At 45.8% G+C, this 13,200-nt stretch overlaps 1 protein-coding gene across 1 annotated transcript in view; it reads left to right on the forward strand.

Moving 5' to 3' along the window:
- RAD21 (RAD21 cohesin complex component) overlaps window positions 1-13,200 on the forward strand; it is a 241,038-nt gene that overhangs the window by 128,930 nt on the left and 98,908 nt on the right. The window contains exon 8 of the mRNA XM_033933156.1: window positions 4,103-4,225. Within this exon, the coding sequence (XP_033789047.1) occupies window positions 4,103-4,225 (123 nt within the window). The remainder of the gene's footprint in view (window positions 1-4,102; window positions 4,226-13,200) is intronic.

A 13,200-nucleotide genomic window follows, 5' to 3' on the forward strand; every position in this document is an offset into this window, starting at 1 on the left:
CAGTATTTGGTTTATCCCCAAGCTACATCATCCCTCACTTCCTCCTGAATCACAGCATCAAGAACTCCTGCAGAATTCAACTTTTCGCCTACCCCTCTCTAAAACTATGCCACTCTAAAAAATTCCTTGACAAAACCTTCACCTTCCAGGCCACCAAGCTAAACCCATGGCTAACCCAAATGGTCCTCAAGGTCTCCAATTACCTCGGCTTTAGAAAATTACTCAAAACCCGCCTCTTCCAAGACCAGGACCCTTAATGCCCCTTCCTAACTAACTAAACCTTTCCCCATTACTACCTCCTCCCCCCCTGGCAACTTTGATCAATTTGGTATTAAACCGCTTGTAACTCTGTTTAATTGATGTGAACCGCCTAGAACTCTTCTGGGTATGACGGTATACAAAAATAAAGTTATTATTATTATTATTATTATCACAACACCTTCCTCAAAGCTGTCTACATTCAAGGGGCAAAGAATTGTTTGGCAGACAACTTGAGTCGTCTTCTGCAATCTCACAAATGGACTCTGCATTCCTCGCCTCTTCATCACATTTTTTCACATTGGGGAACCCCTCAGATAGACCTCTTTGCGGCTCCCCACAACTTCAAACTGCCTCAGTTCTGCTCCAGGATATACTCTCCTCACCGCCTCAAGGCAGATGCTTTTCTTCTGGAATGAACAAATCTCTTCCTCTACGCATTCCCTCCTTTTCCTCTCATTCTCAAGACTCTGGTCAAGTTGAAGAACGATCATGCCACCATGATTCTAATCGCTCCTCGGTGGCCAAGACAACCTTGGTACTCCCTTCTGCTTCAACTCAGCACCAGGGAGCCATACCTTCTACCAGTTTTTCCTTCTCTGCTTCATCCCAACCTGCAGTCTCTATATCTGACAGCTTGGTACCTTTCAACGTAACTCCTCTTCAGTTTTCTCAATCTGTAAGAGGTGTTTTAGAAGCTTCTGTTAAGCCTACCACTAGACAATGCTATCATCAAAATTGGACTAGATTTTCTACGTGGTGTTTTTCTCATCATAAGGAGCCTCAGCATTCCTCCTTATCTGTTTTGAACTACCTGTTGCACTTATCCAATTCTGGCCTCAAGTCTACATCTATCCGAGTCCATCTCAGTGCAATTGCGGCTTTCCATCAGCCTATTGAAGGGAAACCCCTCTTTGCTCATCCAAATTCATGAAAGGCCTCTTCAATGTTAAACCTCCTCTCAATCCGCCTCCTGTGGTTTGGGACCTCAATGTTGTCCTTACTCAACTCATGAAGCCTCCATTTGAACCAATTGATAAGGCTCATCTGAAGTATCTCACTTGGAAAGTGTTCTTTCTCATAGCCCTCACTTCCGCTCGAAGAGTCAGTGAACTGCAAGCTTTAGTTACTGACCCACCATTCACTGTGTTCCATCATGACAAGGTGGTTCTTCGTACTCATCCTAAATTCCTCTCTAAAGTGGTCTTGGAATTTCATCTCAACCAATCCATCGTACTTCCAGTGTTTTTTCCAAAGCCTCATTCTCATCCTGGAGAATCAGCTCTTCATACTCTGGACTGTAAACGTGCTTTGGCCTTCTACTTTGAACACAACAAATCACACAGAACTGCTTCTCAACTTTTTGTTTCCTTTGATCCAAATAAGTTGGGCCATCCTATTTCTAAGCGTACCATCTCCAACTGGATGGCGGCTTGTATCTCTTTCTGCTATGCCCAGGCAGGATTACCCTTTCACAGTAAAGTCACAGCCCATAAAGTCAGAGCAATGGCAGCTTCAGTAGCTTTCCTCAGATCTACACCTATTGAGGAAATTTGTAAGGCTGCTACTTGGTCCTTGGTTCATACCTTCACTTCTCACTATTGTCTGGATACTTTCTCCAGATGGGATGGACAGTTTGGCCAAAATGTATTCTCCTAAATTGCCAACACTCCCACCATCCCATTCTGGTTAGCTTGGAGGTCACCCATATGTGAGAATACCTGCCTGCTTGTCCTGGGATAAAGCACAGTTACTTACCGTAACAGGTGTTATCCAGGGACAGCAGGCAACTTCTCTACTAGCTATCTGAACTGAGGAGACGCGCCGTGTGCTGGGCGGGAAGGCACTCACGCATGCGCGGTGCGGGCGACTCGAAACTTCGAGTTTCTTCAAGCAAGTCTGCTTGTGAGGCGTCCGCATCCGGGCTCCGTCGATGACGTCATCCATATGTGAGAATAGCTACCTGCTGTCCCTGGATAACACTTGTCACGGTAAGTAACTGTGCTTTATTGGATTATCATTTTTCCCTAATAGGTATAATCGCAAAGTATGGTGGGGGGGGGGATTTCTAATTTGATATTAAATGATTAGAATAATAGGACAGAATATGATATATGTTCTACATATGAATTAGTAGGGTTGGGAGGGAGGGTCTAAATATTATGATTTAAGTTAAATTGATAGAGAATCAAGTGATATTGTATAAGTTTAAATGTTATTTTATGATACACTTGTTGAAAGATGTAAAATGAATCCATAAGGATTGATTAGTTGATTTATTAATTGGAATAGGTGTTAAGTTGCTAGTATATCTTAACGTTTTCCAAGTATCCATTAAAATTTTATTCTCCCTATATCTCCTAGGCATGTTAATACTTGGAACATGAACTAAATTCAAAGGAAACAAAAGGCGCCATTCCAAATACAACCAATCTGATCCAAGATTAAAATCGGTGGATACCAAGTCCTCTGGAAGTACTGGATAATAGCAAGCATTCGAACTCTAAATGATGTTATTTCAGATGGTAAACTGCTTGAATTTTCACAACTGCAACATAGATTTGGTCTTAGTAAAACACAAAGTTTTAAATGGTTGCAGTTGAAGCAGGCTATTCAGGTGGGGTTCCCTGAATGGAAGACTCTTTAACAGTCAATATAGTCTGGAGTTCCTATGCTTCCAAGCAGACTTCCTAGGACATCAAGCTGCATTGTGGTATAAATTATTATCTGGATACTTGAATAAAAAACCAAAATGTGGTCTTAGAGACATTTGGAGCATTGAGATTAAGCATCAGATTTCTGCATCTCAATGTCCACGGATTTGGTCTTGAAGGATGAGATCTACAGTGTCAGTATCTATGAGGCAAACTTGGTTCTTTTTGTTACATAGAGTATTTTGGACCCCTGTTTATTTGCAAAAATTAGATAGTTCTAAGTCCAATAAATGCTGGCACTGTAATCTGGAACCAGGGACATTAGATCATCTACTTTTTTATTGTCCCTATATTAAGATATTTTGGAATTCAATCTGGTCTCAAATAAACTCATTATTGGAAAATCATGTTGCACTTTCCTATGATACTGTTCTATTCGGTATGGCTGTGAGAAAGAAGAGTCAAATATCATCACATAACAACAAACTTTTATTAGTCATGACAAGGGTTGCCATTCAACATATTACCAATAATTGGAAAAATTACAAGAATCTTAATTACACATTCTGGTGGAATTCATTATGCCATATTTTTAAAATGGAAAGAGCAATAGCAGTACAAAAAGGGACATATAATAACTTTATAAAGATATGGGGGCCATTGGCAAAATATTGTGATGAATAGTCATCAATTTCTTTTCTTTTCCTTTTCTTTTCTTTCTTAGTTATATTTAGCACACTCAAGGGTGGAGTTGGGAATAATTTTATAAAATATGTTATAATACGTTATATAAGACGTGTATATTTCTATTTCAGTTGAAAATGTGATGAAGGGTGGGTGGTTGGATGGGGGTTATTACATTACTAAATTTTTATGGGTTAGATATTATAGTGCTATTTTGGAATTACTTGTATAATGTATTTTTGTGCACTTGTTCAATTTGAAAATGAATAAAGATTAAAAAAAAAAAAGATGTAAAATGAATAAAGAATTAAAAAAAAAGAAAATTCACATTTTTCCTTTATGCTAGGTTAAAAAACAACAATAACCCTACTAATGGTAGAGGGAGAGAAACTACAGATCAAGTACAATCCGCAGACCTTGTAGTCCGGTTTTTAAAATCTATGCTTTTTATACTAATATCTCACATTTTGAACTTGCTGTTAATTTTGGTTTTGTCCTTGTTTTAGTAGGAGGACCGGAGAGTCCTGACTCAGTAGATCCAGTTGAGCCTTTACCAACTATGACGGATCAGACAACATTGGTTCCAAATGAAGAAGAAGCTTTTGCTCTAGAGCCTATTGATATCACTGGTAAGTGTGTAAATTAGAGGATTTGGATAGTTGCAGAGAGTAGAGTGGGATAAATCCTATGCATTGATGAACTGACCTGTTTTTGCTGCCTAGAAACCATGAACATTTATTTGAAATTCAAAGGAAAAACCTTTATATATATATATATATATATATATATATATATATATATATATATATATATATATATATATATATAAGTATAAGTGACTTAAGTTTTATTTATGTATGCCATTTTTTTTTTTACAGTAAGACTTCCTCAAAGATCTTAGTGTAGCAATTTGGTGCAGTACTAAGATGAAAAGCCTTGTGGAACACATAGAAATGAAATGAGGTTCAGAGGGGAAGATCAGCATACAGAGAGCATTTCATAATTGAGCCTCCAAAAACAAATGTGGCCCATTCTTATTCCAAAGATTATGAAGAAAGTAGCGAGTGCATAAAAATCACTCACCAGATGACAAAATTGGTTAGGTATAGAGCAGTGCATAGCTGAAATAATGTAAAAAGAGGGCATAGCCTGGTTTTGCTCTGGAGGACTCATTTGGAGAGTATATGGAAATTAGAGGAAGCCAAGTAAGGTAAACGTATAGGTCAGAACTGGAAAGCTCCCAGTACCTGGGTAGCCAAAATTGAATTGCTTGTGAGACACCACCATTGTCTTGCACATATGAGAGAAGGTTTAAGAAACTGAGAAAGACTGGACAAAGGACTGGAAGGAAGGGAAATAGGAGAACCATATATTCATATCCCTCTGTTTAAACATTTACTGTATCAGATTTGATCAAGTTAGAGTCCAGCCACTCAGGGCACATTGTTTTGGATTGTCTTTAAAAAATGTATAAAATTATAATTTTTTCCTCTCAAAAAATGTTTACTTCATTGACTTGATAGAGGCAGGATGGAATAGGGAAGGGTAGGTGTGGTCCCTAGCACTCTTCCCCCCCCTAACAAAAACAGAAATAAGGAGAAAGTTGGTAACTTCTGAATGGTTAGTCTGACCTCCATGGTGAATAAATTAATGGAGAGCAGAACCCAGAGGATTGCATTGTGTTACTAGTGGTAGGACTGATCAAATGAATCTTATTATGTTACGTCTCCTCCAGAGACAATACAACGGGTGTTTTATTTCAACCTGCGAACCGGGTCTTATAGAAAACCACACACTTTTTACCTCTGCTTCTCCCACATGGCTGAGGAACATAGAGCCCCCTACAGTTTTTATTTCTACAAGTGAACTATGCAGAAGTGCTTCTGACCTGCTCTGCTACTTTTTTTTATTTTTTTCTTAAGTTTTTTTTCTTGGTGTATTTGTTGCTTTAGGACCCCCTTTGGGGGTTCTCTGCCTGGGAAAGGCAAGCTTTGGGTGGACCTGTAGAGCCAGCCTGCTTTATGCTGCCGTCAGAGCTCAGGGTCCCCCTCGGAGCGAGCTTGCCTGGGAGCGGGCTTGTTTTATACTGGTTCTGGGCAAAGCAAGCTTGCCTGGGAGCAAGCTTGCCTTCTGACTGTGTCAGAGACTTGAGTGTAGCTGTAAGCACCCTGAGTAAGAGCTCTCGGGATATCAGGGCGCAGGCTGTGTTTTCCTGCCCCTAGTTGCATGGTGAGGTTCTAAGGGGTTGGAGGTCTTGGTTGGGGTCCATCCCACTGGCAGCCCAAAGATCCTGAAAAGTGGACGGTTTGTAGACACTTTGTGGCAGAAATTCCTTTCCTTTCACTTCAGTTGCTGTGAAAAATGCTGACAGGCATGGCACGTCAAACTGTGAGTACAGTTCCATTATAGCCTATGGGAGAAACTGGGGAGGTCTTAAAACAAAAGATTTTAGCTGTTTCTGGTGGTAGGCTTCAGGTCTTTCACCTCCAAAACCCCTAGTTTCATGTTTTTAAAATATGTTTAAATTGTCTGTCCGGGCCGTTTTTGGTGTGATTTTCCTGGTGGATTTTATCTATCTATTTATCTTTTTTTCAAAGTCTTTTTTCTGCCTCAAAACCCCTCGATTTTGTTTAAAATCAATAGGGATGGCCTTCTCAGCCCCTGATTTATCGAATTTATGTGGAGATCGTGCCAGAATACTGGTGGAGAAGCATACATATGTCATAGCATGCAAGGGGAGGGGCGGGAGTTTTGGACTTTGCATCCTCAGAGTCCTCTAGGGCTGGATGAGTAGGGGAAATGGGCATAAAATCCTGCCCAGCGTCAGGTTTTGGCATCAAAGCCAAATGCAAGCATGCCAAGTCTGGGGGCACTTTGCAGGTGTTGTTTTGGGCCCGTAGGGAACTGTTGTCTGCTCTGATGTGTGGCATTTACATGGAATTTGTTCAGCTCATGTGGAGAGCATACTAGAGAATGACACAGGGGCATATTTGTCCCCATCCCTGCAGAAACTTAATTTCCCCGTCCCGTCCCTATGAGTTTTGTTGCTGTCGCTGTTCCTGCCCCATTCCTGTAAGCTTCATTTTGAACATACAAGCCTCGAACACTTGTAATATTAAAGTGTTTGAGGCTTGTGCAGATGCGGATGGAGCTTGCAGGAATGGGCAGGAACAGGAAAAGAACTTGTGGGGAAAGGACGGGAAAATAAGTTCCCATGGGGATGGGGAAAAATTTGTCCCCGTGCCATTCTCTAGAGCAGTGTTTTTCAACCGCTGTTCCGCGGCACACTAGTGTGCCGCGAGATGTTGCCTGGTGTGCCGTACGGTCAGGGCCGCCATCAGGGCAGTACCACCAGTCTAGGGAGAGGGGCGGTCCGCCCCACGTGGACAGGAGAGAGCTGGACGGGGGACCCGCGGAGTTCAATACATCTTGAGCCGCGAGGCTCGTCTTCTGTTCCTGCCTGCCTTGCAGCTAACATATAGCCGATCGCAAGCGTTCCCCGATGTCAGCGCTGACGTCGGAGGGAGGGCTTAAGCAAAGCCTGCCCTCTGACGTCAGCGCTGATGTCGGAGAATACTTCCGTTCGGCTATTTGTGCGCGGCAGGGCAGGCAGGAAGCAGAAGACAAGCCTTGCGGCTTGAGCTTCGTTTTGCTGAGAAAGTTGCAAAGATGGGCTGGGAGGCAAACACGGAACACAAAAGGGGGGAGGGAGTGCGTTTTGGACACAAGGCATGAACTTGGAAGAGAGGAAGGGAGGGAAAGAGATGCTGAGGTGGGGGAGGGAATGGGTTTTTGGACACAGAAGTCATGGACTTGGGAGAGAGGAAGGGAGGGAAAGAGATGCTGAGGTGGGGGAGGGAATGTGTTTTTGGACACAGAAGAAATGGACTTGGGAGAGAGGAAGGGAGGGAAAGAGATGCTGAGGTGGGGGAGGGAATGCGTTTTTGGACACAGAAGAAATGGACTTGGGAGAGAGGAAGGGAGGGAATGAGTGTTTGGACACAGAAGGCATGGACTTTGGAGAGAGGAAGGGAGGGAAAGAGATGGTTGTGTACACGGGGAATAGAAGAAAGGAGAATTTTTGGTCATAGGGAGGGAGTGAGGTACAGATAGTGGCATACCAGGGTGGGGGGGGGCGGTCTGCCCCACCCCGGGTTTACGTCCCAAGGGGGTGCACAGCTGGCCACCCTCCAGTGTTGTCCCTAGGCCGGCAAACTGCGGCTCTTTAGCCACTTGAGTGCCACCGCCGCCAACGGTGTTGTTGGCGGTGATAGCATTATAAAATACTTTCTTTGTGTTTATTTGATTCCTATTCAAGAGAATTACTTTATATATAGTCAATATAGGCACAGAGTTAAATTTTTTAACATTTTCTAATGGTGGTGTGCCTCGTGATTTTTTTCATGAAACAAGTGTGCCTTTGCCCAAAAAAGGTTGAAAAACACTGCTCTAGAGCATACCTTAAGGACCTGTCTCACATGGCACAGCTTGCGGGCATGCCACAGACTTCCATGCTAGTACATTCCTTTGCAGAAATCACTGTTCAGGTCCCCAGCACCTCAGCCAATAAGGACCCAGACTTCCTTAGCTTGCACAGTGATACTGTGCTGGATGCTGCTGCTTCCATCCTGGGACAGTTAAACACGATGTCTCGGAAAGCCTTGATTTGGGTGATGTCCCCTCTATCTGTCCACCATTTTATTGCGGACACCATAGAGAAACTGAAGTTGGAAGCTTGGCCCTCCACTTTTCAGTGTTCTGGTGTCCTTTTTTCCAGTACATCCAGATCTCACAGCTTTGGTTAAAGAACAGTGGGAGACACCAGAGAGTTCCTTTCAATTGATTAAAACTATGTCTAAGCTTTATCCTATGGTGCCAGAATTTCAGCAGCTATTTGAGCAGCCAAAGGTGGATTTGGCGGTGGCTGAGGTTACCTAGCACACGCCCCTCTCTAGTGAAAGAGGATTGATGCTTAAAGATTCTCTGGACCGCAGAGTGGATATGGTCTTGAAGCTCTTTGAGGTGGGTTCTTTGGGCATTAAAACAGCAGTAGCTGCCTCTTTTGCAGTATTTGCTTGTCACATAAAGCTGCACCAGGATCCATTGGTGGAAGAGGATGCCTACTCCCAGCTAGTGTATGAGGGGGTGGATTATGTGGCAGATGCTTTATATGACCTTATAGTGGTTCTGGGCAAAGTCTTGGCTTATGTAGTGTCAGCTTGCAGAGCACTCTAGATTCACAAGTGGGCTGGAGAATTGGCATCTGAGGTGACCCTGAGCAGATTCCCTTTTAAGAGTCGTATGCTTTTTGGAAAGGGGCTGGATGACTTTATAGCGAGTGTGAGGGACCACCGCCCTTAGTCCCTCCTGGATAACAAGCAGCATGCTCATGGAGGTGGTCGCTGTAAATTTCATCCCTCACGTAGGTTTCGCCAGATTTCCACGGGCTCATCTGCCCAGAGATATTCCCAGAGCTACAGACATTATAGCAACCCTAGATGCCAGCAGGCTTCAAATTCTCGCACCAGACCTGCCTCAGAAGTCCCAATGACGTCAGGTCCTTACCAGTGCCTCCTCGCATTGGAGGCCTGTTGTCAGAGTTCCTCCTGGAATGGAAACTGATCTTCTCGGACCAATGGGTGGTGGATATCATATGGCAGAGACACAAGATAGACTTCTTTTGTCCCCCGGGGAATTAATTCTTGCATGTGAGATAAGGCATTAAAGGTCCAGGTGACACAGCAGCATCTCTTGAATATTTGAGCCATAGAGCCAGTTCCCAAAAGCAAATTGGACTCTGGCAGATACTCCTTATACTTCATTGTGCCAAAGAAAGGCTCAGAGGACTGGAGATCCATTGCAGCAGTAGCTCCAGGGGAATTCCTTGCATCTCTGGATCTGACAGAGCCTTATCTTCATATCCTTATATTCCCAGGGCACTGGAAATATCTGAGATTTCATGTTATATAAAGCATTTCCAGTTTTCAGCCCTTCCCTTTGAGCTAGCGACAGCTCCCCGTACCTTCACCAAGGTGATGGTGGTGGCGATTACTTATCTCCGCAGGATGGGAGTCCAAGTTCATCCCTATCAGGACAACTGGCTGATCAGAGTTCCAAGCAGCCTGGCGTGCAAGCAAGCAGTGGAGACAGTGGTTTCTTTTGTAGTGCCTGGATTGGATTGTCAGTTTCAAGAGGAGCCAGCTTACACCTTCTCAGATGCTGGAATATCTGGGAGTCAGGTTCAACACCATTCAGGGATGTGATTTTCTTCATGAGCCACACAAACAGAAGCTCCAGAAGCAGATCATGGCTCTCTTAGTGCTACTGAATCCCAGTGCTTGGCATTACTTTCCAAGTATTTGGATCCATTGCAGTCACCCTGGACGTTGTGCCCTGGGCCAGGGTGCATAAGTAGCATCTGCAAGACTCCCTCCTATTTCGGTGGTCCCCTCGGTGTCGTCTCCTTCACATGCCACTCCCCTGGATGGCATACTGCGCTGGTGGATTCAGGGAGAAGCTCTAGCATGAGGCATGCCTCTTCGGGTCAGGGGGTGGATTATTTTCATGACAGACACCAGTTTTTCCGGCCTGAGAGCTTATTGCATAGACTGCTCCATCCAGGGCCAGTGGAATCCCCATTTAAAGGGCTGGTCGATCAATTGTCTGGAGCTTTGTGCCATATGCTTTGCATTATGGGCCCTTCAGAACACCCTAAAAGGAAAGGCTGTACGGGTGTTTTCCGACAATGCCATGGCAGTGACATTGTCAATTGACAGGCACCAGGAGTGCTCCCTTAGTCGGGAGGCTTAGATGTTCTTTCAGTGGGCGGAGCTACACCTTCAAGCACTCTCAGCAGTGCACATGGCCAGAGTGGAAAATGTGCCAGGAGACTGTTGCCTAGTCCTAGACTGGGAGAGTGTTTGCCTCCTTGTGCAGCATTGGGGCAGACCAATGATAGACTTGATGGCCTCAGCCAAGAACTCGAAAGTCAGGCGTTTCTTCAGTTGAAGAAGAGAGCAAGGAAGAATAGGGCTAAAACCCTCACCAATACAGGAACTCCTTTACATCTTTCCACCTTGGCTCTTGGTGGGTCAAGTCATCTGTAGGATAGTGATCCTCATGACTCTGGAATGGCCTCACCATCTGTCTTATTTAGTCATTCATTCAATTATCCCAGGACAAGCAGGCAGCATATTCTTTACGCATGGGTGACGTCACCGACGGAGCCCACGGTACGGACCTTTTTACTAGAAAGTTCTAGTTGGCCGCACCGCGCGTGCGCGAGTGCCTTCCCGCCCGACGGAGCAGTGCGTGGTCCCCAGTTTCTTCGTTTCCGCGGAGCGAAGAAGACGTGTGTTTTTCAACGTCGTTGAAATCCTCCTTTTGCCTTCCCGCTCGCGTTCTTTTTTCGGTTTTTTCACCTTCGGGTGCTTTTTTCTTTCACTCCATTTCTGCCAGACAAATGATGGTCCTCCTGGGCCACATGGCCTCGACGGTGCATGTGCTTCCCCTGGCACGACTCCACCTCAGGACACCTCAATGGACTCTGGCCAACCAGTGGTCACAGACCTCGAATCTTCTTTCTCATCCCATCTCTGTAACATCGTCTCTTCAGCGATCTCTACAATGGTGGTTGAACTCCTCAAATCTTTCCAGGGGCCTTCTTTTTCATCTGCCCCCGCATTCCATGATCATCACCACGGATGCCTCCCCTTATGCATGGGGAGCTCACCTGGGAGACCTACGCACCCAAGGCCTTTGGACCCCGCAGGAGCGTCTCCATCACATCAATTTCCTGGAACTACGAGCCATGTTCTATGCTCTCAAGGCCTTCCAGCACCTTCTTTGTCCTCAGGTTCTACTTCTGTGCACGGACAACCAAGTTGCCATGTACTACATAAACAAACAAGGCGGCACCGGATCTCGCCTCCTTTGTCAGGAGGCTCTTCGCATTTGGACCTGGGCCAGGCCCGCAGTCTCTTCCTCAAGGCTGTCTACATCCAGGGCGAACAGAACTCCCTGGCCGACAATCTCAGCCGCATCCTTCAACCTCACGAGTGGACTTTGGATCCTCCCACGCTCCACTCCATCTTTGCTCGCTGGGGCACTCCGCAGGTGGACCTATTCGCAGCTCCTCACAACCATCAGCTGCCCCAGTTCTGCTCCAGACTCTTCTCTCCTCACCGTCTGGCCCCGGATGCATTCCTTCTCGACTGGACGGATCGGTTCCTCTATGCCTTTCCTCCTCTACCTCTGATGTTGCGGACTTTATCCAAACTCCGCAGGGACGGAGCCACCATGATCCTCATAGCTCCCCGGTGGCCTCGTCAACACTGGTTCTCCCTCCTGCTTCAGCTCAGCTCCAGGGAGCCCATTCCGCTACCTGTGTTTCCTACTCTACTTACACAGCAACATCAGTCTCTACTACATCCCAATCTGTCTTCGCTCCACCTGACAGCTTGGTTTCTCTCGGGCTGACCTCTTCAGGAAATCTGTCTCAGCCTGTCCGCCTCATTTTGGACGCCTCCAGGAAACCGGCCACCCTTCAATGTTACCATCAGAAGTGGACCAGGTTCTCCTCTTGGTGCCTCCGTCATCATCACAATCCCACCTCTTTAGCGGTGGAAACTGTTCTGGACTACTTACTCTCCCTGTCCAACGCAGGCCTCAAGTCTACCTCAATCAGAGTCCATCTCAGTGCCATCACGGCATTTCATGAACCTGTCCTAGGAAAACCTCTCACGGCTCACCCTCTGGTTTCCCGATTCATGAGGGGCCTCTTCAACATCAAACCACCTCTGAAGCCTCCTCCGGTCGTCTGGGACCTGAATGTGGTTTTGTCTGCCCTCATGAAACCTCCCTTTGAGCCACTTGCCACAACTTCGCTCAAATTCCTGACATGGAAGGTGCTTTTCCTCATTGCCATCACCTCTGCCAGGAGGGTTAGTGAGCTTCATGCACTGGTTGCCGATCCACCGTTCACTATTTTTCACCATGACAAGGTGGTTCTGCGCACCCATCCAAAGTTCCTTCCAAAGGTGGTCTCAGCTTTTCACCTCAACCAGTCCATTGTGTTGCCTGTTTTTTTCCCGAAGCCTCATTCACATCCCGGAGAACAGGCATTGCACAGTCTTGATTGCAAGCGTGCCCTGGCTTACTATCTTGATCGTACCCGGGTTCACCGCTTGTCCCCTCAGCTCTTCCTGACCTTCGACCCGAATCGTTTGGGTCGACCGGTCTCTAAACGGACGCTATCCAACTGGCTTGCAGCTTGTATCGCGTTCTGTTATGCTCGGGCCGGTCTGTCACTGGACGGTGCTGTCACGGCCCACAGGGTAAGAGCTATGGCCGCTTCTGTTGCTTTCCTCCGTTCCACACCCATTGAGGAAATCTGCAAGGCGGCCACCTGGTCCTCGGTTCACACATTCACTTCTCACTACTGTCTGGATGCTTTCTCCAGACGGGATGGGCTCTTCGGCCAATCTGTACTTCAGAATTTATTTTCCTAATGGCCAACCATCCCTCCTCCCTCTTTGTTAGCTTGGAGGTCACCCATGCGTAAAGAATATGCTGCCTGCTTGTCCTGGGATAAAGCACAGTTACT

Source organism: Geotrypetes seraphini, chromosome 2 (assembly GCF_902459505.1).
Source record: "Geotrypetes seraphini chromosome 2, aGeoSer1.1, whole genome shotgun sequence".
Lineage (NCBI taxonomy): Eukaryota > Metazoa > Chordata > Amphibia > Gymnophiona > Dermophiidae > Geotrypetes > Geotrypetes seraphini.